This window comes from Gracilinanus agilis, chromosome 3 (assembly GCF_016433145.1).
Source record: "Gracilinanus agilis isolate LMUSP501 chromosome 3, AgileGrace, whole genome shotgun sequence".
Lineage (NCBI taxonomy): Eukaryota > Metazoa > Chordata > Mammalia > Didelphimorphia > Didelphidae > Gracilinanus > Gracilinanus agilis.
Window position 1 is genome coordinate 609,450,214 of NC_058132.1, and position 26,744 is coordinate 609,476,957.

Below are 26,744 nucleotides of genomic sequence, written 5' to 3' on the forward strand. Positions count from 1 at the left end.
GAGAGAGAGAGAGAGAGAGAGAGAGAGAGAGAGAGAGAGAGAGAGAGAGAGAGAGATATCATATGTATTAGAGGAATTTTAGGTTTTTGAAGCACTCCTAAAATAAAATTTTAAATAGCATAACCCAGCATCGGAAGTCTTAGGTTCAAATCCTTATGTGATCTCATTTTCTTCTATAAGAGAATGAAATTAAACTCTTCTAGATTTAAATTTATGATCATTTAACTAAATCTGCAAATATAAACCTAAAACATTTTCAGGATGAAGAATAATATCACAATTTAACAATACCTATTGGTGAAATATGATAGATTGATCATATTTCATGAGACATTTCTCAAACATTTCAGGCATAGCAAAGGCTTAAATGAGAAATGGAGTGTCATGTATGAGGAAAAGAGAGAAGGCCAGTTTGACTACTGTGAGAAGGAGAATAATTTCTAACAAGACTGAAAACAGGTTTGGATTAGGTTATGAAGGACTTTGAAAGCTAAAGAGAGGAACATATAATACAGAAAATAGGTTGTATTTACTTTAGAGTTAATTCAGTAAGGCAAGTAACATGATGATCCTCATCCCTTTGGCTGTGTCTGTGGAGGATAGATTGGAAGGAAGATACTTGAGGTAGGGAAGTCAGTTAGGAGCCTATTTTAATAGCCCAGGAAAGAAGTGATAAGGGCCTGGAATAGAATGGTGGCCATGTGACTAGAGAGAAGGAAAGGATGTTACCAATATTGTATGGGTAAAGACAGATCTGGTGAGCAAGGGAGAAAGTCAAGGAAAATGAAGAGGCATGGTTGTGATCCTGGGAGATTGCAAGCATGGTATTACTTTGGAAAGGAATAGGGTAGTTCAGAACAGCAGCTTCTGGGGAAAATAACAGTTCCGGTTTGGACATTTTGATTTGAGGTGAGAGTTTGAGTTTGAGATGCCTACAGCTCATCTAGTTTGAGATGTCCATTAAGAATTTGGTGACTAGAATTCAGAAAGGAGACTAAAAACCCCTACAAACAACCAAAGATAACTTCATAAAATCAACACTAAAAAGAGGAAAAAACAGGAGTCCAGAATGAAGCTGACCAGCTAAAGGCAACTAAGAAAAAAGTTTTCTGACTTGCCCCAGCCTCAGACTCACAGCTATAGATCCTGGGGGCAGGAACAGAACAAATGGATGGAATCTACAGAGCTTTTGGAGGGCAGGATTAGCAACGTCCCCTGGTTTGCTGAGCCTGCAGCCTGAGAGTACCACCAGAATCTGAAGCCATTGGTGGAGGGCCCTGGGAGAAATCGTGTCTGCTGTGGCCTTGGCTCCTGAGACCCTGCAGGCCCACAGCTAGGGATTGAAGGAATGGATACCTTGAAGTGCCTAGGGGCCAGGCAACATGCAAAGCCTCATTGTTAACAAATGAGGGAATTTGGAGACCTGAAAACCTCAGCCTGGACACCAGCTGTGTCAGGGGCTGTGAAAGTAGGAGAGGAAGAGAAAAGGAGTAGGACCCAGGTGAGTGTGTTTGCTGAGTGACTGGGACCCCTTCCACTGTGGTCTTTCCCAGGATTGTGGATCCCTAATTGTTGCCACAAAAGTGGGCAGACTGGCTGCTTGCAGTTGTAGTAGAACTGTCCATAGGCTTTGCTCAGAGCACCTAATGTCCATCATGGACTAGAGCTTGAATGGGGGAAACAGGAGTGCATCTAACTCTAAACCAGTGATGGGCAAACTATGGCCTGCAGGCCAGATGTGGCCCCCTGAAATGTTCTATCCGGTCCCACTACATTATTCTTAATCTGATGTATACAATGAGTAGGATACAATACAATGAAACTTTGAAAGAGTTGCCTTAGAAACAGACTGACAGATGAGCATTTCCTGTCCATTGGCCCCCTTTTTAAAAAGTTTGCCTATCACTGCTCTAGACTATAAAAATTACAATAACTAAATAGGACTAGGGGAAAAGCACACATACAAATATATACACAAATTCTGAAACCTGAGATAACAAACATAAACACAATAGGAACCCTAGGACTCCAGAAAAAAAAGCCAATAATTAAGTCTATTAGCCTGACTGCTAAAATTAAATAAATAAATAGATGAATAAAAATGAGCAAGCAGAGGAGAACCCAACTATTGATAGCTATATATATATATATATATATATATATATATATATATACATATATATATGTAGAGATAGAGATAGAGATATATAGATCGATATATAGATATGTAGATATCTATTAGAGAAGATCTCAGCTCAGACTCAGAGGACAGTAAAGTAAAAATATCTACTTCAAAAACAGCAAAGAAACAGTAAATGGCCTCAAGCTCAAAAAGAGCTTTTGGAAAATCTTAAAAAAAGACATCAAAAATCAAATGACAGAAGTTCAGGAAAAATTGGAAAAAAAATAAGAGTAATGCAAGATAATCAAGAAAATTATGAAAAAAAAATCACCCAAATGGAAAAAGAGATCCACAAACATATGGAGTAAAATTATGTAGTAAGAACTAGAATTGAACAAGAGGAAGTTAATGATTTCCTAATATAATAAGAACTAATAAAGCAAAATCAAATGGATGAAATAACAGAAGAGAATATAAAACATCGTATCACGAAAACCACAAACCTGGAAAATAGATCCAGGAGAGTTGATATAAGAGTAGCTGGACTTTCTGAAAATTAAGATTACAAAAAAATGTTTAGACACTATACTCCAAGAAATATCAAGGAAGACTGCCCAGAAATTCTAGAAAAAAGGATAAAATAGAAATTGAAAGAATTCAATGATCACCACCTCAAAGAGACCCAAAGGTAAAAATATCATTGCTAAGTTCTATAACCTGAGGTTATGGAAAAAGTACTACAAGCAACAAGAAAAACAAAAAACAAACAATTTAAATACTGTGGAGTTACAGTCAAAATTACACAACATTTGCCAGTCACAACATTAAAAGAATGCACACAGCATTTCACAGAGCAAAAGAACTATACTTAAACCCTAGAATAACATATCAAGCAAAGATGACCATACTTATAAAGAAAAAAAATGGATATTTAACAAACTAAAGGAGTTTCAACTATTCCTGGAGAAAACTCAGAACTCAGCAAAAAATTTGATCTATGAGAAAAATACAAAGGTAATGAAAGACTAATCATAAGCAACCCTAAAAAGTCATTTTTTCTGGTATAAGAAAATATAATTTATTGACCCTGGGAATGGGTATTTTGAAGGGGCGGGTATGGATGGAAGACTCAAGGTTGAGGGCATGTAATGGAATGAACTGAAATGGTAGTGGAACAGATCAGGAGGAGGCAGGATGGAATGCCTCTTTCATGTGGAAGAGGAATGAGTGGAGGAATGGCCATGGAGAAGGGGATGAGCTGTCATCAGACATGGGATTAAGAGAGAAAAACTTATAGAATAAGAAGGGTAAATTTTTCTTGAGATAGAGAGATGCAGGAGAAAAGGGGGAAAGGATAAGGGAGGGACTGGGAGTTCATTTGGGTGATTGAGGAAAAAAGGGAAGAAAGGGTGGGCAAGTAAAGAGGACAAGTAAATAAGAAAAGGGAGGGGAAGGGAAGAATACTTTGGGGGAGAGTACATATCAAGAGATATGGGAGTGACGTGAGGGGATGAGGGAATCAAAAGTAGGAGAGCACAGTTGGAGTATAAGGAAGAGTTTTGGGAAGGGTGGACAGAATAAGAATTAAGACATGAGGTGTAAGGGACAAGGGAGGGACTTTTGGAAAGGTGGGTCAGTTTGGAACTAGGCTGGCAAAGGTAGGGAGGATTTTGGAGAAGGGATCTGAATAGGAGAGATATTCAAGGGAAATTGGACATCTGAGGAAGGATAAGGTAGAAAGAATGGAAGAGGGAGACAAATAGCAAGGAGGAATGGAATAGATTGGAAATAATTATGACATTGAGTATAATGGGATTCTATTTTCTTTTTTCTTCTTTTTTCTTTTCTTTATTATTTTGAGGATCTTAGAGAAGGCCATTTTGCCAGCAATGAGATAGGCAGTAGCATATTAGAAAATGATCTTGGTTTGTTAAATTGTTTATCATGCATTTGTAAGTATGGAAAAATGTGAATTAACATTTTACTATGAATTGTGCCACATAGACTTTTCTCGAAACTTTTTAGTACAAGACACTGGAAAAGGCTTTCCAGTGTCTTGTACTGGAAATACATTCAAATAATTCAGAAGTTTCTCAAGAGCTACCTAAAATTTAGAACAATTAAGTTTGCCAGACACACTAATAAAAGTCTATCAATCTTTTTTTGGTGATGCTATGTGATTTTTAGTTATGAAATGCTATCTTCCTAAAAAATTAAATTTGCAAGATATTCAAAGAGTAGTGGAGAAGTACATCAAAAATCTATCATATATAATTATTTAAAATTGTAGAATTATCAAATAAGATAATATACATAAAATACTTTATAAAATTTAATACACTATATACATGTTAGTTATTTTGTTGTTTTTATTGTGCAGAAGAAATTGTCTGATGAGTACTAACATACTCTATTAACAACTCTTTGGGTGGGTATCATCAAAATACCTCAATGAACCATGACCTCAAGGCATCTTTAATTGTACATTTCTATTCTCTCTAGGCCCTTACCCCAATCAGTCAAACTCTTAGGCACTCCCCATGGATCAGTATAAATAAAAATTATTTTCCTTCTTCCTTAAGACTCTCTTATATGACAGCCACATAGTTAGAAGCTTAAGCCTAGTTGGAGGACTTTCTAGGATCCTCATCTCTCAGATTGCTAGATTAGTGCCTGCCAAGGTTCATATATGTATACACATCTGAAACAGGAAGAACCATCAGTAAATCAAGAAAAACAGTGTTCCTCAAGAATTAGTTCCTTTTAAATAGTGACCCATTGGTTTAACAAAGAAGGCAAAATATTGGGACTGGAAATAAGAGCTCTTCAGCTCTAACAACCTCATAATCTGTTAATGAAGAACACTAAAACCTGAGGGGCCCGTATAAGTATAGTCTTGGTTGTCCTATTTCCATTTAAGAATCAAAGCTTTCTGTCCTCTATCAAATTTTGTGTCAGGAACTATTGCATATTACCAACCTCCTAATTGTCAAAGGGAAGAAAGGTAATGATGTGACTTTGTATCCTCAAATCAGTAACAACTAGAATTCAGTAACAAGGTAAACAAATATCTTTCAGGTGCTATAATGAAGGCCTGCTTTAGGGAACTTAGTGCTCCAGAAGTGTAATGGTCATTTAATCTGGCCATTATTGGTACCTGCCAAAGGTTCCACTCATCTTGGATCTTATATACAGAGGGCTCTAAGAACATAAGAATATCATAAGTAGCCAGAGAGAGACTGCTGGATAGCTTATTCTAGACTTTCTAAGATTTTTGTCTCTTCCAGTACACACTTATTAGTAACTTGGTAAATGAGGACCATTAAAATGCTTAAGGAGAAGAATATTAGTGGTTCCCAACCCAAAGCAGATATTAAGATTCTGAGACTGTTTAGTGTATAAAGTCAATAACTTATTTTTGAGTCCTCACCAAAAAGTATATTCACCCAAATTTAAGTATAACGGGCAAGACCTTGAATTTTCTTAGAATTGATCTTCTACCATTTGTTTCTCATAAGTTACCATTCAGTCTAGGGTCTTCTGACATTTTGCAATTCATGTTTTCTTCTTCCCTCCTACCTTCTTTGCTCCTCAAGATGGCAGGCAAGATGACATATATAGGTTGTACATGTGTTATTATGGAATACATATTTCCATGCTCATCTTGATGTGAAAGAAGACACATATTGTTTATACTAGAGAAAATTCATAAAGGAAATAAATAGAAGAATTGATGTACTTCAATTTATACTCCATCAATTCTTTCTATAATGGTGGATAGCTTTTTTCCTCATGTGTCTCTTGAAGTTGTCTTAGATACATGCATTGCTGATAATAGTTAAATTATTCACAGCTGATCAATGTATATTATTGCTATCACTGTGCAGTGTTTTTTTTTTTGGTTCTGCACACTTCATTTTGCATCACTTTACTTTTTTCCTGTTTAATTTTTTAAATTGAGTTCACATTTATTAATTACTGATATTGTGCTCTCTACATTCCCCTGCCCAGGCAATATCAGAAGAAGGTGCAGGGCAAGAAGGGGCTGGGAGCAGAATGCTTCCAGGATCCAGGACAGCTATCCCTAAATATAATTTTTCCAAGTTTTTTTATTGTCTTATTCATCATTTATAGAGGACCAGCTCTATATGGTAAGGGCTCTGAGAGGCGTTTTATGGCGTCGGATTGCTAAGACAGGAAAAAGAAACTGAGAACAGCCGAGCTAGCGGTTAGCCCATGCTGATCCAACGCTATGGGATTTGGACTTTATTTTATACTGGTTTCAGACAAAGAACACAAAGAAAGAGTCACAGCTGTGAAGGGATTACAAATCATACACAATCCATTAAAGTCTAAGAAATAGAGATATGGGTGCAAGGACAAGGGCCAAATTCTAACCACCGATTAGTAGGGGATAATTCTGGGAGCAGAAATAAATTTCATGGAGATGTTTACTAATTGCGTTCTGCCTTGATTTACAGATCTGCACCTGGTCAGATAGTCTGGACTAAATTGTCTGGCTCCAGTCTTTATCTAAGTAATATATTTTTTAGGGTTCAGACTTCTTAATTATCAAGGAGAGAAATTGTCAAGGAGAGGAATCATTAACTCAGTAGCTGCTGGTCTGGTTAAGGACTCAAAGCTTTCCAATAAGAATATTGAGAAAATGTGGGGATCTAAAAATGAGTCAAAAGAGGAGCCTCAGATTTTTACCTTAGATGGCCCATTCTATCTGCATCTGACATGCAGTGCAGAAAAAACCATACACACAATTTTACTTGCCGATGACTTTGTAATGGGATCCATTTAAAATATCTGTTACAGACTCTGTTTCTCTAAATGACTCCTAAAAGCCTCTTGGAGGGGTCAAGTTGTTTTTGGATTAACCTACCTGCTGGTACCAGAGCTTTTCAGGGCTCAGGTGACCAGGACCAAACACAAAGACTGCCTCAGGCTGGATTGGTCACGTAGGGAATCCGGATAACAGGCCCTAAATTTGACCCTGTTTCTCCAATGGCTCTCAACATCCAATGGCTCTCAATCATTTCTTATGGGATAATAATATTCCATTATAATAATATTCCCACAACTTGTTCAGTCATTCCCCAATTGATGGACATCCCTTCTGTTTCCAATGCTTTTGCTACCACAAAAAGCTGTGATAAATGTTTTTGTATAAGCATATCCTTTCCCCCTGTCTTTGATCTCTTTAGGGTAAATATCTAGTAGTGGTATTGCCTGATTAAAGAATATGCACAGTTTTATGGCCCTTTGAGCAGGGATCCAAATTGGTCTCCAGAATGGTTGTATCAGCTCACCATTAGTATATTTGTGTCCCAATTTTCTCACATTCCCACAACATTTATAATTTTTATTTTTTGTTATATTAAGCAATCTAATAGATATGAAGTGGTACCTCAGAGTTGTTTTAGTTTGCATTTCTCTAATTAATAATGATTTTAAGTGTTTTCATATGACTAAAGTAGTTTTAATCTCTTCATCTGAGAACTGCCTGTTTATATCCTTTGACATTTTGTCAGTTGGGGAATGTCTTGTATTCTTATTATTCTGACTCAGTTCTCCATGTATTTGAGAAATGATGCCTTTTTCAGATATACAATTCCAAAAAACTTCTGTTTGGTCTTCAGCACTTGTATCAGTTATGACTCCTAAGATCTCTTAATAACCATGCCTATAATATAATCCCTCTATCAGTTACCACAATTGAGACCTAAACAGGGGATCTTCCACAAATTTCTATCTGAGCAATGGTTCTTTCCCTTGTTGATATCCTCACAACTTGCAAATGAAATTGAAATTCCTTCTATGAATTCATTGACGATTTCCTGGTTTAATAATAATCCATTTTCTAATATCAATACCTTAGATGTTTGGAATCCTTCCCCCTTTCAAGGCTGTAGAGACTGACATATGCTCTCAGGTCCCCTGTTAGTCCTGTAGATAAAAAAAAAATGTTTGAGTTTATAGAGAATTTGGTCTGTCACCCAATTGGGACTCATTCTAATAGTAACTACAATCTAGCTAGAAAGACTTGAATGGTTCTGAGCAACCAAAGTCAGTGGGGGAATGACCAGATGGAATAAGCAATATTCTAAATTTTGGCAGGACAGAAGGAACCTTACTGTCCTATTTCCTGATGTCATGATCTAATTTACTTATATTTTCAAAGGATAACCATCAATCATTATCTTCTAGTATATGTTATGCTTCAAGAACCACAGCCAAAGCTATGTGTGAAAGAATATCATCATACTTCTCCCATCCAACAGGTTAGCAAACATTGGACCTCTTCCCATTGTGCTTTCAACCATTGCCATGTCTATGAAAAAGAACAACCCTCTTTAATATTCCATTCAGATGTCAACAACTGATCTGCATATACCTTTGTATTGGTGCCTTTTCCTTAGCAGTTCATATTCATGACAGCTCAACAGCCTAGTGATAACCCCAGCACCCCATTTGCCACTCAAATCAAACAAGCATAGTCTCTATAACATTATACAAATTCCAAATAACAGATATAAGATTGAAAGCCAGTTCCTGTTATTCTGTGTTTGAGTGCTTTTTCCCATTTTGCCACACATTTGACCAGAAAAAATATATTCTATGCGTTCCCAGTAACCAGTCCCTAAAACCTAGTTTATCAGTAATCTTGTTCAAGAGATTTATCCTGTTAAAGGGCAGAAGATCACCCTGAGAACATTTCATACTGCTGGAATGGATAACTTTATCACTGACAGCTGGTAGACTAAGAGAAAGAGATATTAAAGTATGAAATAATAACTTAGAAGTTGAGAAGTGATGTAAAAAAAAGCTGAAGTTCAAGAGATTAGAAAAAGGAAGGTTTATGGAAGCTAAGGATCCAAGGAAATGGAGTTCAGGAAGAAGAAATATGAGTCAGTATAATAGAAAATTCCAAGAGGAGCTGGGATAGAATCAGGAGGCTGAATTTTCTATTTTCTATTAACTTTGTTGGCATAGAACAAATATAAAATTTGATGAAGTCCATCTATGTTTCTGTTCATACTTCCATTCTTTTAATGCATGGCGATATTTATTTACTATTTTTTAAAGAGGAGAATATAGAACTTGTATTGATAGGGCTTCCCATCTCTCCTCTAACTCATAGCCCATAACATATTGGTAGATAACTATCACATGAATTGGTATATGGGTATATACAAACATTTATTCAGAATAAATTTAAAATAATAAAATTGTTAAACGAATACAAAGTAGTTAACTCTCTCATTCCAAAAGAAAGAAAGAATATTTAATCACTGCTTCTCTGGAAACAAATTTGGTCATGGAGTTTAATCATATTATGAAGCCATTAGTGTTGTTTTACATTTTTATGGTAGTTTTCTTGGTTTTACTGTCTTTGTTATGTACTATTTCATCCATGCTCTACTTTGTTTTTTTGAATTCTTCATGATCATCATATTATTCCATTATTTATATACTACAATTTTTTCAGCTATTCCCCAATCTATGGACATTCAGTGTATTGTAAGTGTCAATAAAGAAATAGTTCAAGCACCAAGAAGGAGGATAACATCAGACTTTTTTTTAATACCATAATAAATGAAAGGAGAGTTTGAAACATGAAATTCTAAAGGTAAAAATAAACTGTTACAAATAAATATCACTTATGTGGAAAAATAATACAGGAGGAATAAGGACTTCTAATGAAGTATTGGATTTCTAAGCATTTTTGATGAAAAGAGTAGAATAGAAATTTTGAAATGGCAAAGTAGGAATTAAATGTAGAAAAGCTACACACTTTTAGTCAATTTGAAAAGACTATCTGGAAATGAATTATTTGCAGAGAATAAGCAGAACAGAGAATATAAATTGTTTAAAGAGAATAAATAGAACAGAGAATAAAAAAAATTTTAAAAGTTAAGAAAAAAATTAAGTTTATCAGCATACCTTGTAGTCTATATCCTGTTACATATTCCTTGAAATGGAGGGGAGATACATTTTCGTATTTTTTCTTTCTGGATAAATTTGGTAATTATAATTAGACAGTTCTCAGTTTTGATTTCTGTTGTTCCTAACCTTTGAGCTGTTACAAAGTGTATAATGTTTTCTTAGTTCTCTTTCTCTTTTGCATCAGTTCATATAAGTCTTCCCATGGTTCTCTGTATTCTTCATAGTCATAATTTCATATGGAGGAATAATATTCCATAATATTTAAGTATCACAATTTATTTAACCATTCCCCTATCAGTGGACATCTACTTTGTTTTTTTTTAGTTGCAACAAAAAATGCTGTTATAACTCCTTTGGTGGATATTGGAATGACCTTTCTACATTTGACCTTCTTTAGTATAAACTCAGCAGTGGGTTCTTTAAGTCACAGAATATGCACATTTTAGTCACTTTCTTCACATAATTCAAAATTGTGTTCTAAAATGTTTGAACCACTTCTTAATTCCAGTGCATTAATGTTCCGATGTTTCATTAACTCCTCCAACATATTGTAAAGGTTAAAATTAATGTTTGGATGATGATTATATGAAATTATATGATTGCCAGTATTTATTATATCTTGAGTCAGAAATTCATTTACAAATATTTACAAATAGAGAGGAAATAATAAAGAAGAGAAATGTGAGGAGGATAAAGAAGTTATCTATCCTGTCAACCTAAATGTTTTGCTTTGGTCTGCTTAATCCAGGCAGAGATTAATTAGCTCTCAACCAGGAAGGCTGGTAGTGAGTAACCACAAAGCCTTCTCTAAGATGGAAGCTAGTCTCTACAGAAGCTAGGAAAGGGGTCAGCCTTTTACTCACCCAAGGAAGTAATCCAAGAGTCAGAATCCAAGTAGAAGCTGAGCTCTGAGCCCTCCATCCAAGCCATAGTCTCCAGTGAAGCTCCCTCAAAGACTATCCAAGACTATCTCTAAGAAGAAGATCTCTTCAGACTATCTTCTCAAAGACAATCTGTCCTGAAGGAGATTGGGGCTTGTTTTTATGGTGGCTTCTTGTCCCTTCCTTTTTCACAGGGGCCAATCAGTCTCCAAATTGTCTAGCACTGCCCAAGGGGCAGTGTCTGTAGGATCAAATTATCACTTTCTGAAGGTTAAGCTCTCATAAAAAAGGTTCATAGTTTCCTGATTTGATTGAATTTCTAAGGGTGTTAATTCTCTAAGTACCTTGCTAGCTTCTCACCTAGTACCAAGTAGGGTGTTTAACCTTTTGTTGATTCAATTCAAAAGTAGACAAAGGAGATTTAATCCAGTCTTCAATCTGGTGAGGTACTAAGTAGGAGTAATTAAGTTAGTGTAGAGTAAAGAATTCTCTTTCACAATATATTATTCCTGTTCTTTGCCACTATTGCCACTTTTCTGTGTGCAAAGGCAATCTTCAGTTTTTCATTTCTCTTATCATTATTGATTTGGAGCAATTTTTCAAATGGTTGTCAATGCATCATAATTTTTATCTTGACAACTATTCTTATCCTTTGAACGATCATCCATTTGGAGTAGGTGAGCATATAGTTGATCCATCTGTCACTGGGTAGTTTGAAAAACAGTGCAGAGTGACTACCTTTACTGATGGTGTAGTCAGTAGAATTATATTTATTTATGAAAATAAGCATACTTTGGTGGTAATTGGCCACTCATATTTCTTTGTGTCTCATTCAATCCTGTGATACTTTTTAGATCGCATATGACCATCTATAACTTATATAATAGCTACTTAGGAAAATCTTTGGCTTGCATTATTATTATGGAACTTGAACAAATAGTAAATGATATAATCTACCAACATTTAAACTGTCACAGTTCATTTTCATTAGTTTCTGTTAAGGAAAATGTAGCAGATGTTGAAAAAGTTTTATTGAAAGATAGTGAAGATAATTAGAAATATCATCTGGGAGGAAATCAAATGAACAACTATTAACTAGAAAAGAAAAGTATCTTGCAAAATGATAAAACACTTTATTTTAGCCTCTACCAGAATAAGGTAACAGGAAGAAAACCAAAATTAAATGACAATAAAATTTGAAGAAATAAAAGGAAATGCTTTATAAAAGTGTCTATATTTCACATATAAAATTCACTACTGTAAAAGGTCAAACAGTGACTACCTTTTCCAAAGGTCTGTTTAATTTAAAGACCTAGAAATATGCATAGCTGTGGAAACTAAGATAATAACAAGAGCCATCAAATCAGGCTTTAGTGTTTAGGTAATTGCTTGTTAAATTAAGAAGGTATTTTCTTTGGACATAGATGTGCTGTACACCATTTCTTTTGTCTAATGGCAAGAGGATAATGTGCTAACTTCAGTTGAGGCTTTAAAAATACTATTATCAGTTTTAGTGAATTGCAGTCACCAACATAAAACAATCTGATAGGCTATTCCTTGATAAGTACTCAAAGTAAATGAAGTTACTCCGATTTACTTTTAAGGGTACTGAATATATTTTTTTAAATGGGGCAAAATAGAGTAATGATCTTATACTATGATTATGAAATAACTTTAAAATATTTTTGTGCTAAACATATGATTTCATTACTTTAGGGAACTACTGATGTAGAAATTCCCTCTATTGATTTGGATAAATAACTTACAGTCATAGAGAGTTAATTGGGAGACACTGAGCTGTTAAGTGATCCTGTGGTCACATAGCTGGAATGAGTCAGAAAAGGCAGATCTTGAACCCAGGTCTTCTTGACACTAAGACAAGCTCTAATTCCATTATACCACATTAATTGCCTCTCACTTCTATGCTTCAATTCAGTTAAGCTTGAAAATAATTTTTATTCACAACTAATTATTTGAACTGTAAAATAAATGACTAAATCCATTTTTTAATGGATTAGCAGTGGTCATCAATCGATTCTAATAATACTTTTATTTTACTTATATGTTACATGTTGACAAATAGAGATATTTAGATACTTGTATTCAGTCCAACAAATCTGGAAATAGACTAAAGAATGTAATGATGGCATATATATGCATATATCATACTAAAATATAAGAGTTTCACAGTCTCTTATACATACTAGTGTTCTACTTATTTATTGTTAACCGAAAAGGAGGTGGTACGTGTAATTTGGACATCTTTTTTTCATTGTTCAGTCATTTGAGTTGTATCTGATTCTTTTTTTTCCTTTGATTTGGACAATTTTATTTATTTAAATAATTTATAATATTTTTCCATGATTGCATGATTCATGTTCTTTCCTACCCCCCTCCCATACCCAAAGAGCAATTCCACTGGGTTTTATATATGTCATTGATCAAGCTCTATTTCCATATTATTAATATTTACATCAGGGTGATCTCTGATAGAATCTATATCCCCAGTCATATCCCCATTGACCCATGTGATCAAGCAGTTGTTTCTACTTCCCAGTTCTTTCTCTGGATGTGAATAGTTTTCTTTCTCATGAGTCCCTCAGCCTTGCTCTAGATTCTTGCATTGCTGCTAGTAGAGAAGTCCATTATGTTTGATTTTACCACAGTGTATCAGTCTCTGTGTATAATGTTCTCCTGGTTCTGCTCCTTTTGCTTTGCATTCATTCCTGGAGGTTGTTCCAGTTCACATGGAATTCCTCCAGTTCTTTATTCCTGTTAGCACAATAGTATTCCATCACCAACAGATACCACAATTTGTTCAGCCATTCCCCAATTAAAGGACATCCCCTCCTTTTCCAATTTTTTGCCATCACAATAATAGCCAGAGCAAGGCTATACATATTTTTGAACAAGTTTTTTTTTTTTCTTTATTATCTCTTTGGAGTATAAACCCAGCAATGGTATGGCTGGATCAAAGGGCAGACAGTCTTTTAAAGCCCTTTGGGCATACTTTCAAATTGTCATCCAGAATGGTTGGATCAATTCACAACTCCACCAGCAGTGCATTAATGTCCCAGTTTTACCACATCCCCTCCAACATTCATTACTTTCCTTTGCTGTTTTGTTAGCCAATCTGCTAGTTGTGAGGTGGTACCTCAAAGGTGTTTTGATTTGCATTTCTCTACTTATAAGAGATTTAGAACACTTTGTCATATGTTTATTGATAGTTTTGATTTCTTTATCTGAAAACTGCCTATTCATGTCCCTTGCCCATTTATCAATTGGGAAATGGCTTGCTTTTTCGACCAGTTGATTTAGCTCCTTATAAATTTGAGTAATTAGACCTTTGTCAGATGTTTTTGTTACAATTTTTTTTACTTCCCTTCTGATTTTGATTGCATTGGTTTTGTTTGTACAAAAACTTTTTAATTTAATGTAATCAAAATGATTTATTTTACATTTTGTAATATTTTCTAGCTCTTGTTTGGTCTTAAAAGCTTTCCTTTCCCATAGATCTGACAGGTAAACTATTTTATGTTCTCCTAATGTATCTGATTCTTTTTGTCCCCAATTGGGGTTTTCTTAGCAAAGATACTGGAGTGGTGGGGGCAGCTGGGTAGCTCAGTGTATTGAAAGCCAGGCCTAGAGATGGGAGGTCCTAGGTTCAAATCTGGCCTCAGACACTTCCTAGCTGTGTGACCCTGGGCAAGTCACCTGGCTCCCTTTGTCTAGCCCTTATCACTCTTCTCCCTTGGAGCCAATATTGGCTCCAAGGCAGAAGGTAAGGGTTTAAAAAAAAAAAAAAAGATACTGGAGTGGTTTTCCATTTCCTTCTCAAGCTCTTATTACAGATGAGGAAATTTATGCTAACAGGGTTAAGTGACTTACCCATGGTCACACAACTAGTAAGTGTTTGAGGCTAGATTTGTACCTAGGTCTTCCTGACTCCAGGCATGGTGCGCTATCACACTATATAATGTAACTGTCCTAATTTTGACATTTACTTATGAAAAATTATATTTTTGGAGTATAGTGCATATTATAGTATAAAAGATAAGATAAGAAAATGTGACTTTTTTCATTATTATAGTATAACATTTAGCATAACACCATGTAAGGAGATAAGTTGGTACCTGCAAGTATTATTTAATAAAGTTAATCAAAAGTAGGGTAGACAGATACACTTAAAATTGATTACATGAACAATACAATAAAACAAAATTAACATTTGGGTTCTATATTATGCCATCTAACTCTGGATGAGCATTAATGCTATATTGGTTTGGTTACAAATATTTCCTCTGAATTTTTTAGAATCTTCATTATGAATTTAATTAACTAAACTAGTGAATGCTCATATAAAAATTATTTTACTTTTGCATGCCTTTTATTAAAAAGGCATCATAGAGTTCGTAATAGGAGAAGCATCACCAAAAATAAAAATATTAGTCTATACTTCCCAGTGCACGTTTCTGAAAAACAATTTAGATGTTCCAAAATATGGTAACTTCAAAAAGTTTGTTTTCATGTCTCTCAAATGAGAATAAATATATCTTGAAATGCAGCTTAAAAGCATTAAATTGAATATTTATAAATACTTGTTTATAGAAATACTTTATATATCCTCTTTGTACAATCCTCAGTATGGTCATACTGGTCTTCTTGCTGTTCTTTAATCAGCCATTCCACCACCCATAGCTGTGGCTCCCCATATACCTTCCCTAAATTGTAATGGACTTTTCCTTCTACCTCTTGCAGAGTCTTAGTGGGTGACTCTGAGAAAGTAAATGACTTCCCTATGGTCACCCAGCAGAAATATTGCAGAGGCAGGTTTCCCTAACTCTAAGCCAAGCTCTGAATCTCCTACATCATATTGCCTCTCACTTTTATATTTACATGCAGTTAAGCTTGAAAATAATTTTTGTTCATGATTAATAATTTGAAACCTGAAGTAAATGACAAAATCATTTTATTTACAATGAACTAGTTTCCCTTAAAACTCAGCTCAAGTATCACTTCTTATACAAGGTCTTTTTTATCTACCTGGCTGCTAGTATCTTCTCTGAAAAGACTTGGTATATATTTTGTCTATTTTTGCACACAACTGTTGTATCCCTCTATAGAATGTAAATGACTTGAGAATAGGAAATGTTTAATTTCTGTCTTCATAAACCCACTGCCTGGCACTTAATGGGCACTTAAGTGTTTGCTGATTCATTGATTGTTGCTAACAATAACAATATTATTATGACTTATAATATTACAAGTCATTAATATTATTTGTGATAATGTTTTTCATTTTACATGACAAACAAAAATTTATTAATCAAATGGGTTTTTTAAAGCCTCAAAATCAAGACATAAAGGGAATATTTTTCTTCTCTTCTAAGGAGTGCATTCATTAAATTAATTAATAATAAAGTTCTCCTCTTTGTCTCAGTCAAGTGAGAGAATGTATTTAAAGTGCTTTGCAATATTTAAAGTGATATACATGTGTGATTAATATCTTTTTCTGTTACAGAAGAGGCTTCATGGTACTATTCACATGCTAAATTTTTGTCATTTCCTCAGTGAATACATTAAATGTAATCTGGAGGAGCTATTTTTAGAATTCATGGTTTTAGGGAGTACTTATCTCTGCTCCTTTCAAAATTATTGTGATAATGATGATGATGGACTATCACTGAGACTTACATAGAAAATAATTTTGCATAAGATTTTGAATAGCATGCATTTCTGGATTTAAACTGACAGCAATTAAGTTACTTGTAATGTTGTTAATATTCTTTTTTTTTTCAAGAAAGTACCATATACAATTGAACAGTAGTAGTTTTTTTGTCATTTTTTTTATCTATAGTAAAGCTAGAGAAGATTTATTGAAAGCTCAGAAAGAACGTGATTTCCATCGAATGCACCACAAACGGATAGTCCAGGAAAAGAACAGTCTTATTAGTGATCTCAAAGGGTAAGCCACTAATGTTTATGACATATTTCATTATTTTTAAAGTTCAGTTATTTTTAAGTTAATATAAATGGTTTACATTTTAATAATTCAGTCGTAGGTTAAGATTCAAGACAGAAACTGATTATTTTAATTGCCAGACTATTATAGTTGTTCTATAAACCTCATGAGAAGAAAAATGACATTATATGCAATTATTGACATTTTTGGTAATTATTTTTAATTGTGTCAACACTGTAGAAAAAGCTGTCAATTTCAAAAAGAGATAACACCAATATATAAATTATTTTAGTACATAAAGAATATTCTTTGTTGAATGTAAGTTTATTTTTTCCGTTTTGATTCATAAAGTTTCATTTTTTCTTCTTTTTAGTGAGAAATATATTAAAAGTATTATTAACTTATTTTCCGAATTAGTTGAAAGCTATTTTATTCTTTTAATAATATTAATAAAAAGAATGATTAACATTAGTTAATTATTAAAGGTTTTAAAAGTGCTTTATATACATGATCTCATTTGATCCTTTTCCAAACCTGTGAAGTGGGTGCTAAAATTGTCCCCTTTTTACAATTGAGTTATTTGCCCAGGATTACACAGCTAGAAAGTATTTGAGGTCTGATTTGAATTCAGGTCTTCCTGATTCCAAGTCCAGTGCTCCATACACTAAAGCGCTTATAAGAATACTTATAATATCCAAATTGGCTGCTATTTTCAAGATGTAACCTGATTTGCCATCCAATTTTCTCTAACAGATAAGCTGATTTCACATTTTGTTGATTCATTTTGTTCCCATCGAGATAATTCTGAAGTTAGTTTCTGTCTAGGATATTCAGTCCATGCCTGCTAGCAAATTCGTTCATCATTAAGTTTTGAATTTTTTGTTGTTCCATCATTTCAGTCATGCCTTATCTTTTAGGGGTTTTTGGAAGAAATACTGCAGTGGGTTACCATTTTCTTCTGAGGTAAACAGGGGTAAGCGACTTGCCGGTGATCATACAGTTACTGTCTGAGGTTGGATTTGAATTCGGGTCTTCCTGACTCCAGGCTTGGCACTCTATCCACTGCACCCTCTAGTTGCTCCTCTGTGCCACCTACTTGTCCATCAGGTTTAGAAACACATTTATTATGGGCAGAATCGAACAATAAAGCAGCACAAAGTATTCAAGACACATTCCAGTGAGAATCATCTCACGGCCTTCCTCAGAGTTCTTTTATTTTTTCACCCCTTCCAAGTTCATTATTTTGTTAGGGGAAGGACTGGGTGAGTCTCTGCTCCAGCATTGGGTGTTTGGAAAGGTAAGTGAGTGCCGGGGTGGCCCCTCTTGCTGAGAGCTTCCGGAGCTGAGAGCAGCTGCCTGACCCCGGACGTTGCCTGCTTCTCCTCTCTCTTCTTTCTTGCTCCTTTCAGGAACGTCCCGTCTCTGATCCGACCGCTAACTTACCCGCGCCGGCCCCCATCCACGTCCTCGCGGAGCCCTTTGGTGGCCTTCTCTAAGCCGCCCTTCCTCGAGGAGGGCTCCCTGTGCCTTGGGTGCACGAGAGCCTCGGGAGAAAGGCAGGTTTTCCCACTCCCCGCCCGTTCTGTGCTCAGTCTACACCTGCTGCCGCCCTTCCCCCACTCGCCCCACAACGTTGGGCCTTCAAGCCTGTCGGTCGCCTCGTCTCTTAAGAGAAAGATTTGCATTTGCCAGAAACAGCACCAGCTCTAGGGATGAGGACATGGACCTAGAAGACGGTTCTAGAGTCACAAGGGGGGACCCGGGCTGAGGAATTCCTTGTGCCAGTGCAGATCAGCCTGTTTTCTTTCACTTGAAGTCATTGTTGCACACAACACTCAGGCAGCCCTAATTGCGCAGAAGCAGAACACGGACCCTGTCTGTGGCTTTGAGGCCAGCTGTGGACTTCTTCCACACACCTCTCTTGCACAGAGCCCGCACTTACTGAATGCTCCTTTGTTGGTTGGTTAATTGGTATCATCATCATTTCTCTGAAATCCTAGTTGACTATTGTATTGATAAAAGGTCTAAAGGCTTTGGAAGTTGTCTTATTTTATTTATTTGTTTATTTATTTTTTGCTACAATCAATGAGTACTTCTCCAATGATTTCACTCTTCCTTTATTTCAATAGACAATGTTTTGTAGTTGCCTTCATATAGTTCCTATGTATGTCTTGAAAGATGGAATTGTAGGTCTTTTACATGTGCTGTATTTTATTTTGAATAGAATTTCTATTTCCATTCCTTTCTGCTAGACTTTGTTGGTAACATAGTAAATGGCAAAGATTTATGTGAATTGATTTTATATCTTACGACTTTGCTGAACTTATTATTTTAGTTAATATTTTAGTTGAATCTATAGTTTTCTCTAGATACGTGATTATATCATTTGAAAAAATGTTGACTTTGCCTATGTTTATTCCTACAATTGATTTTTATTGTTTTATTCCTGAGCCTATTATTTCTATCAAAATATTAAGTAGTAGTAGTGATAATAGGCATTCCTGTTTTATCCTTGAAATTAACTTGAAAGCCCCACAGCCTTCCTCAATTAAATGCAATATATTAAAGAAGTACTATTTACTACATTAAAGTCTATTTATTCCTATAATTTCTATATTTGAATGAGCTGGATTTCATTAAAAGTCTTCAACGTCTGAAGATGTGACTGTGATTTTTAATATTTCTGTTAACATAGTATGCTCTCTTTGTAGTCTTTTTAAAATCGAACTAACCCTGCATTCCTGATATAAATCCAAACTGCTCTTTTAGGTATGTTGTAGCATATATACTAATATGCTATTTAATATTTTGGTGCCAAAGTTCATTAGGGATATTGATACTATAGCTTTTTTCTCTGCCTTTTTCTCTCCCTGATATAGGCATCACAAGAATAAAAGTTTAGAAAGAACTTTTCTTTTCCTGTTTTTGCAAATATTGGATTATTAGAATTTTTAAAAAAAAGAAAATTCACTCATAAATCCAACTGGTCTTGAATTTTTCCCCTTAGGACTTCATTCTGTATTGTAGTTTTCTAAATATTCTTACACTATATATAAGTAATTTTATTTGACATATGACAGTTTTTGATACTTTCTCCTATTTCTTCTTTTATTCTCATCAATCCTTTTGATGTGAACTTCATTTTGAAATGAATAGGTAGTCAGCTATCTATTTTGTAAGTCTTAAAAATTCCTAGCTCCATCAATTTAATGATTTTTTTGTTTAGATTTTAATCACTTTTTAATTTTCAGAATTTTTAGGGGTTTTTTAGTTGCTTGCCTAGTTGATTGAATTGTTCTTCCTTTGTTTTGTATACATACATTAAATTTCCCTTAATTATTGATTTAATGGCATTCTTTATATAATATTACTCAATACATTATCATTTTCTTTTATTAATTTCTTTTATTGTTTCTAAATTAACCTACCAGTTTTACAGATTAAGTTAATCTCTATTTTTTTCTTTTTACAAAGGATCTTTATTGAATATAATTTTATTGCATTGTAATTAGTAAATAATATGTTTATTTTCTCATTCAGTATTCACCAGAGATCTATTATCTCAAAATTTTCTAAAGTTCTATTGATGTACTTCTTTCTTGTTTATATTTTTATTAGATTTATTTATGTCTAAAAGTAAGTAGGTACATTAAGGTTTTGTCATTTGTTTCCCCCTTCAGTTTGATTCTTTTATCTTTTAAATATTTAAATCTTGTCCTGTTGAATATATGATTATATGTGTATATAATAGAATGAGATATTACTTGCTAAGTAACCTCGTAAACCTTAAAATGCTGTATAAATGCTAGCTGTCATCATATCCACATATATATATATATATATATATATACTATTGATATTATTTTATCTGATGATTTTAAGCCTAATGCAGTTTCCCTACTATTTTCTATCATGTCTATTTTTTGTTAAAACCTTGTATGAAATCATGAGTGCTGTATTTACTTTTTTGAACCCATCTGAAGAAAGATATGTGTGTATATGTGTTTCTATCTATCTATCTATATATATATCTTTTGTGTTTCATATTTATCTATATTATAACCTTATAGGAGAACATAAATTTCTTGAGGTCAAAAGTTGGTTTGATTTGTGTATTTTTAGTTTCCGGTGTCTTATACAATAATAACTGGTTATTAAATACTTCAAATTGAATCGCATTGTTTTGGATTGATTCTCATTTGGTGTTTATAAACATAATATAAGTATACTAAATCTCGTTGTCTCCATTTTATAGATAAGGTATAGATACTCAGATATTTTTCCTATGGCCACATGTAGCTAGTGAGTTTCAGAGTCAGGATTAACATCCAGGGCCCTCTTGTTTCTATCTCTCTAAATTTTATCATACTACTTATCTGTATTCTCTACCTTATTATAAAACTATAATCTCCTTGAAACTAGAAATTATATTACTTGTTATATTTATAACCTGATTATTTTATTGTATTTTATTTTTAAACCCTTACCTTCTATCTTAGAATCAATACTAGGTATTGGTTCCAAGGCAGAAGAGTGGTAAGGGCTAGGTGATGGGGGTCAAGCGACTTTCCCAGCGTCACACAGCTGAGGCCAGATTTGAACCCAGGACCTCCCATCTTTGGGCCTGGCTCTCAATGCACTGAGCTACCCAGTTGCCCTCTGATTATTTTATATTTATAACCAAATTAGTCATTCAATATTTGTTTAATTTTTTTGAAATACTTTCTGTTATTAAAAATAACTTGACCATGAAATATGTATAAAAAATTGAATAGACAGTAAACCTACAATATATATATATGATAATTGATATGTGATTTATGGGTGTAGTTTACCTTTCTTTGGTGAAACAGATCATATCCCATTTATGCCAATTCTCTTCAACTCTTATCTATGCTCTCCCAAAGTTTTTTACAGGAAGTTCACTTCATATGCTGGAAGTCATCTTTGAACTCTTTTGACATTGCAAGGATACTCATCAAGCAAAGGCTTTTCTTCTCTGAGTGCAGACTTATTTGGTGATATCTTCTGCACCATTTTTTTTGTAATTTCTTGTTGAAACTGCTGCAGCCTGTCCATACCTCTCTGTTGTTCTTTGTGTGATCTTTAATTTCACATTTTCAGATAATTTTATCATTCATGACCCTACACCATCACCAGCAAAATACTAGAATTAAAATATAGTCATATTTTCAGGTAGCAGATTGAGATCACAAAAAGAAGTTCCAAAAAGCAATGGCCTACTTTTCTACTTTTGTTCAATTCTGGACCCCAAATACTTGTCCATTTGTATTGTCTTTTTGCCAGACTCTGTAGGCTGCAAATATAACTGCATATCAGAATTATTTTTCATACGTTTAGTTTTTTTTACATAGACTCAGATAACTGGTTGGTTGTATTCAAGAACTTTTGCAGTGTTCTAACTCACTCAACTAGTTTTTATTAGGACATTCTAATATGTACCAAGCACCTTCATGCCAGGAATGCAAACAAAGAAAAGCAAATGGCAAACCCTGCTCTCAAGAAGCTCACAGTTCAGTTGGCGAGACAACCTGTAAACACAGGTGGAAAAACAAGCTGTAGACTAAATTGGAGATAATTAGCAGAGGAAAGACATTAGCATTAAGTATGAATCTGGAAAAGATAATAATTTAGATGTGAAGGAAACATAGATGAAGAAAGAGCATCCAAGGCATATAAGGCAGATGTTGAAAATACTTGGAGTTATGTGTGAGGTGGAGTTTCTTGTGAAAGAAAGAAATCCAGCATCACTGGATTATAGAGTATATGGGGAGGCAGCAGGATAAAAGAAAAGCTTGGAAAGGGCCAGGATATGGAAACTTTGAGGGCCAAGCAAAGGATTTTATTTTTGATCCTGAAGGGATTATTATCAACATGTTATCTACAAATAGAGTAACCTGAAATTATTCCTAGCTATAAGAAGATCTTTGGCTTATATTGAAATCTCCTCCTTTGTAGTTTCAGATACTTTTTTATGACCCTATGTTTCACTGTTTTATCTTCACTGATATTAATAATCAGAGGGTCAGTAACCAAGATTATTTTTGTTGCTTTTCCTTTTAGTGCTTATTGTATAATTTGCCATGAATGGGAGAAACCTTTTTAGAGGAAAAATATTTTAAAGAAATTCAAATAATAAGGACAGTGTGATCCTATATTATGGGTTTTTTTTCAGCCAGTTGTGTAATGGTAAAGATGTGGTCAACTATGAAAATGCCACCTTAAAAAACTAACCTGTTACTTTCTGTATCTTTCTCTTTTGTATCTTCCTCTCCCTTTAGTTACTTTGATGTAATCTCATGATTGTTTTCCCTACAGCATTAACTTCTTCCATTTACATCTTCTTTAGTGTGGGAGGAGATATACCAATGAGCCCAGACTTATTATTAATTCAATTTCCCATGTAAAAGAGTCTAGGGAGCCTACTTCAAGGGAAGTTGTATTGACATGCTTCTGGGATAATTGTGAAGATGGGTGAGATGGCTTTTAGAAGGACTTTGGTGTCTGCTGCTAAGCATGGGCTCATTGTCCAGCCCCTTATACTAACTGAACTGTTTTCCCCATACTTGTTTGCCTCAGAATTGTGATAATGGAGTCCAAAAATGATATCCTTACTATTCTTGATGTTAAAAAAATTGTTGTAAAAACTCATTACTGATCTTTTCTTTTATCAGTTTTTCATCCTTTTAATTTCATTGTTAAAAGTTCTTTGAATGATTTTATTTTTTTGAATCTCTTGCCAAACTCCTAATTTTTTTTCCATCTTTTATGAGGCAACTTCCCCTAACTTGCCACTTTCTTCCCTTCATTGACAAGTTTATATTCTAAACCAATGTTGCCTTTGGCTGATGTAGCTTTCTATTTGCAAAGAAAGTTAAATGCTTATTGACTAAGAGGTTTTTAGACTCTGTTGGGCACATTCTAGCTATTGATTTCCTTTGTCTAAATATCTATATGAAATTGTTATAATAGGTGGTGTCAGTACCTTTTTATCTATTCATTTACCATTTGATGGCATCAATGTCTTGTTCAAATGGGTGAGGTGAGTGTTTTAATTGCATACTGTATTTTCCCTCATATTTAATTTTTCATGTTCATTTAGAGATTTTCTTTACAATTTGATTTTCTGAATATACTTAGCCAGCTGATTTAGGGATAACTCCCATATTAGTAAGGAATTGTTTCTTATCTGTTAAATATAATCAGTTTTATTTGCTATTGTTACAATTTGTTGCTTTATCATTTCCACTGCTACTGATTCATTTCATGAATGAAGCATTGATTATGCATGGATGTCGAAATGCCTCCATAATCTAAAATCTTTGGCTTTTCTCAGTCTTTAATGCTAAGCTATATTTTCTGTTTTGGCTGCTCTCCTGATTCCTTTTGCAATCAACCAACTAATCAACAAATATTAAGTATTTACTATTTGCCAGACATAACGTTAACCACTTGGACGACAATAAAAATCAATAATATGGTCCTTAGCCTGAAGGAGTTCAGACTTTATTCAGGAAGATAACATATAAACAACTAAATATATATGAGATATAAACAATTAAATGGAAGATAATTCCGTAGGGAAAACAACAAGATGGTGGTGCTGTGGGGAGGTATATGGGCCTCTTTAAGATAATGGTATTTAACCCAAGTCTTGAAGGAATCCAGGGAAGCCAAGATGTGGGTGTAAGGAGAGATAGTATTATGGGCATGAGGGACAGTGAGTGAAAAGGCAGAGAATCAGAAGATGGAGTGTCTTGTGTGAAGAATAACAAGAAGGCCATTGTCACTGGATTGTAGAATATGCAGAGGGGAACAAATCACAAGAAAACAGAATTTGTTCAACCTGTATACTTTTTTCATCCTTTGCAAAAGATATTGGCATTAAAGCATTAAAATATTATTCATCTTAACATTCTTTTTTAAGTTTCAAATTCTCTTCATCCATTCAGTTCCCTCCCCCACCCACTCAAAAGGCAAGCAATATGATATCAACTGTACATGTAAAATCATGCAAATCATGTTTTCATATTAGCCATATCACAAAAAGGCAAGAAAAATAGAGAAAAAATTTATACTTCAATTTGCATTAAGAGTTCAACAGCTATCTTCTCTGGATAGCACTTTTTTTCATCATGAGGTCTTTGGAATTGTGTTGGATCCTGGTATGGATCAAAGTAGTTAAGTCTTTCACCCCCCACCCCTGTTCCCCCATTCTCCCTGCATTGTAACAGTCCTTCATTATGTGCCTCTTTTATGTAATAAAAAAATTCCCCATTCTACTTTTCCCTTTCTCCTTACCCCAGTGCATTCCTCTTTCTCACCCTTTCATTTTTTAGATCATCCCAATATAATCTACGTATATGCATGTTCTCTTTGCAAACCATTTTTAATAGCCTTCATAATGATAATGTTCTTAGGAACTTCATGTTTCAACTTTCTATAATGGGAATGTATCAGCTTTCTATAATGGGAATGTAAACAATTTAACTTTATTGAGTTCCTTATGATTTCTCTTTCATGTTTACCATTTTTAGCTTCTCTCAAGTTGTGCATTTGCATGTCAAAATTTCTGTTCCACTCTACTCTTTTCATTAGGAATGCTTGAAAGCCCTCTATTTCATTAAATATCCATTCTCCCCTTCCCTGAAGGATTATAATTACTTGATGCTTGGCTGTAATCCTAGCTCCTTTACTTCCTGGAATAACATATTCCAAACTCCTTTAATGTACAAGCTGCTAAATACCGTGTGATCCTGACTGTGGCTTTATGATAGTTGAATGGTTTCTCTCTGGCTGCTTGTAATATTTTCTCCTTTTTTCTGTGAACTCTGTGATTTATCTATAATGCTGGGAGTTTTCACTTTGGGATCTCTTTCAGGAGATGACCAATGGTTTCTTTCAATTTCTATTTTATTCTTTGGATCTAAAATAACAGAACAGTTCCTTGATAATTTCTTGAAAGATGATGTGTAAGAGTTTTTTGTTTTTTGTTTTTTATCATGACCCTCAGGTCTTTAATCATTTTCCAGAGTAGTTATTTTTCAGATATATTTCACATTTTTTTCATTCTTTTGACTTTGTTTTTATTGTTTCTTGATGTTTCATGAGGTCATTAACTTCCACTTGCCCAATTCTAATTTTTAAGAGATTATTTTCTTTAGTAAACATTTGTACCTCTCTTCCCATTTGGTGAATTCTTCTTTTTAAAAAGTTCTTTTCTTCAGCAAATTTTTATACCTGCTGTCCCATTTTGCCTCCTGCTTTCTAAGCAGTGAATTTTTGAACCTCTTTTACTATTAAGATAGTTCTGATTTTGAAGATGTTTTCTTCAGTATTTTTGTGTCTGTTTTACCAAGCTATTAATTCTCTTTTCATCTTTTCATAATTTTCTTGCATCACTCTCATTTCTTTTCACATTTTTCTCTACCATACCTTTTTAACTCTTTCGAAAATCTTATCGAGCTTATATCCAATTAGCAGTTGTCTTTAGCTATGTTTTAGCAATTTGTAAATTGTTATCTTAGGTTGAGTTTATGATTTTTGTCTTCCCTGCCACTGTAGCTTTTTATGGTCAAGCTATTTTTTGGTTGCTTGCTTATTTTTTCTGGCCCAAGTTAAAGGTGGTTTTTTCTATGCCAGGGGGTAGGGAGTCAGTGTCCCAAGATTCAAGCTTTTTTGTGCTGTCATTTTTAGAATTAGTTCTGGGGATCTGCAAGTTTTCAGTACTTCTAAGGTTGTGTGATCTAGGAAGAACTATAGTCACTGCTCCTTTATTCTGTACTTTGGTGTTTACCTGTTA

General features: G+C 34.2%; 1 protein-coding gene across 1 annotated transcript in view; it reads left to right on the forward strand.

Moving 5' to 3' along the window:
- SPAG16 (sperm associated antigen 16) overlaps nucleotides 1-26,744 on the forward strand; it is a 1,250,545-nt gene that overhangs the window by 36,891 nt on the left and 1,186,910 nt on the right. The window contains exon 6 of the mRNA XM_044667518.1: nucleotides 16,817-16,924. Coding sequence (XP_044523453.1) covers nucleotides 16,817-16,924 — 108 coding nt within the window. The remainder of the gene's footprint in view (nucleotides 1-16,816; nucleotides 16,925-26,744) is intronic.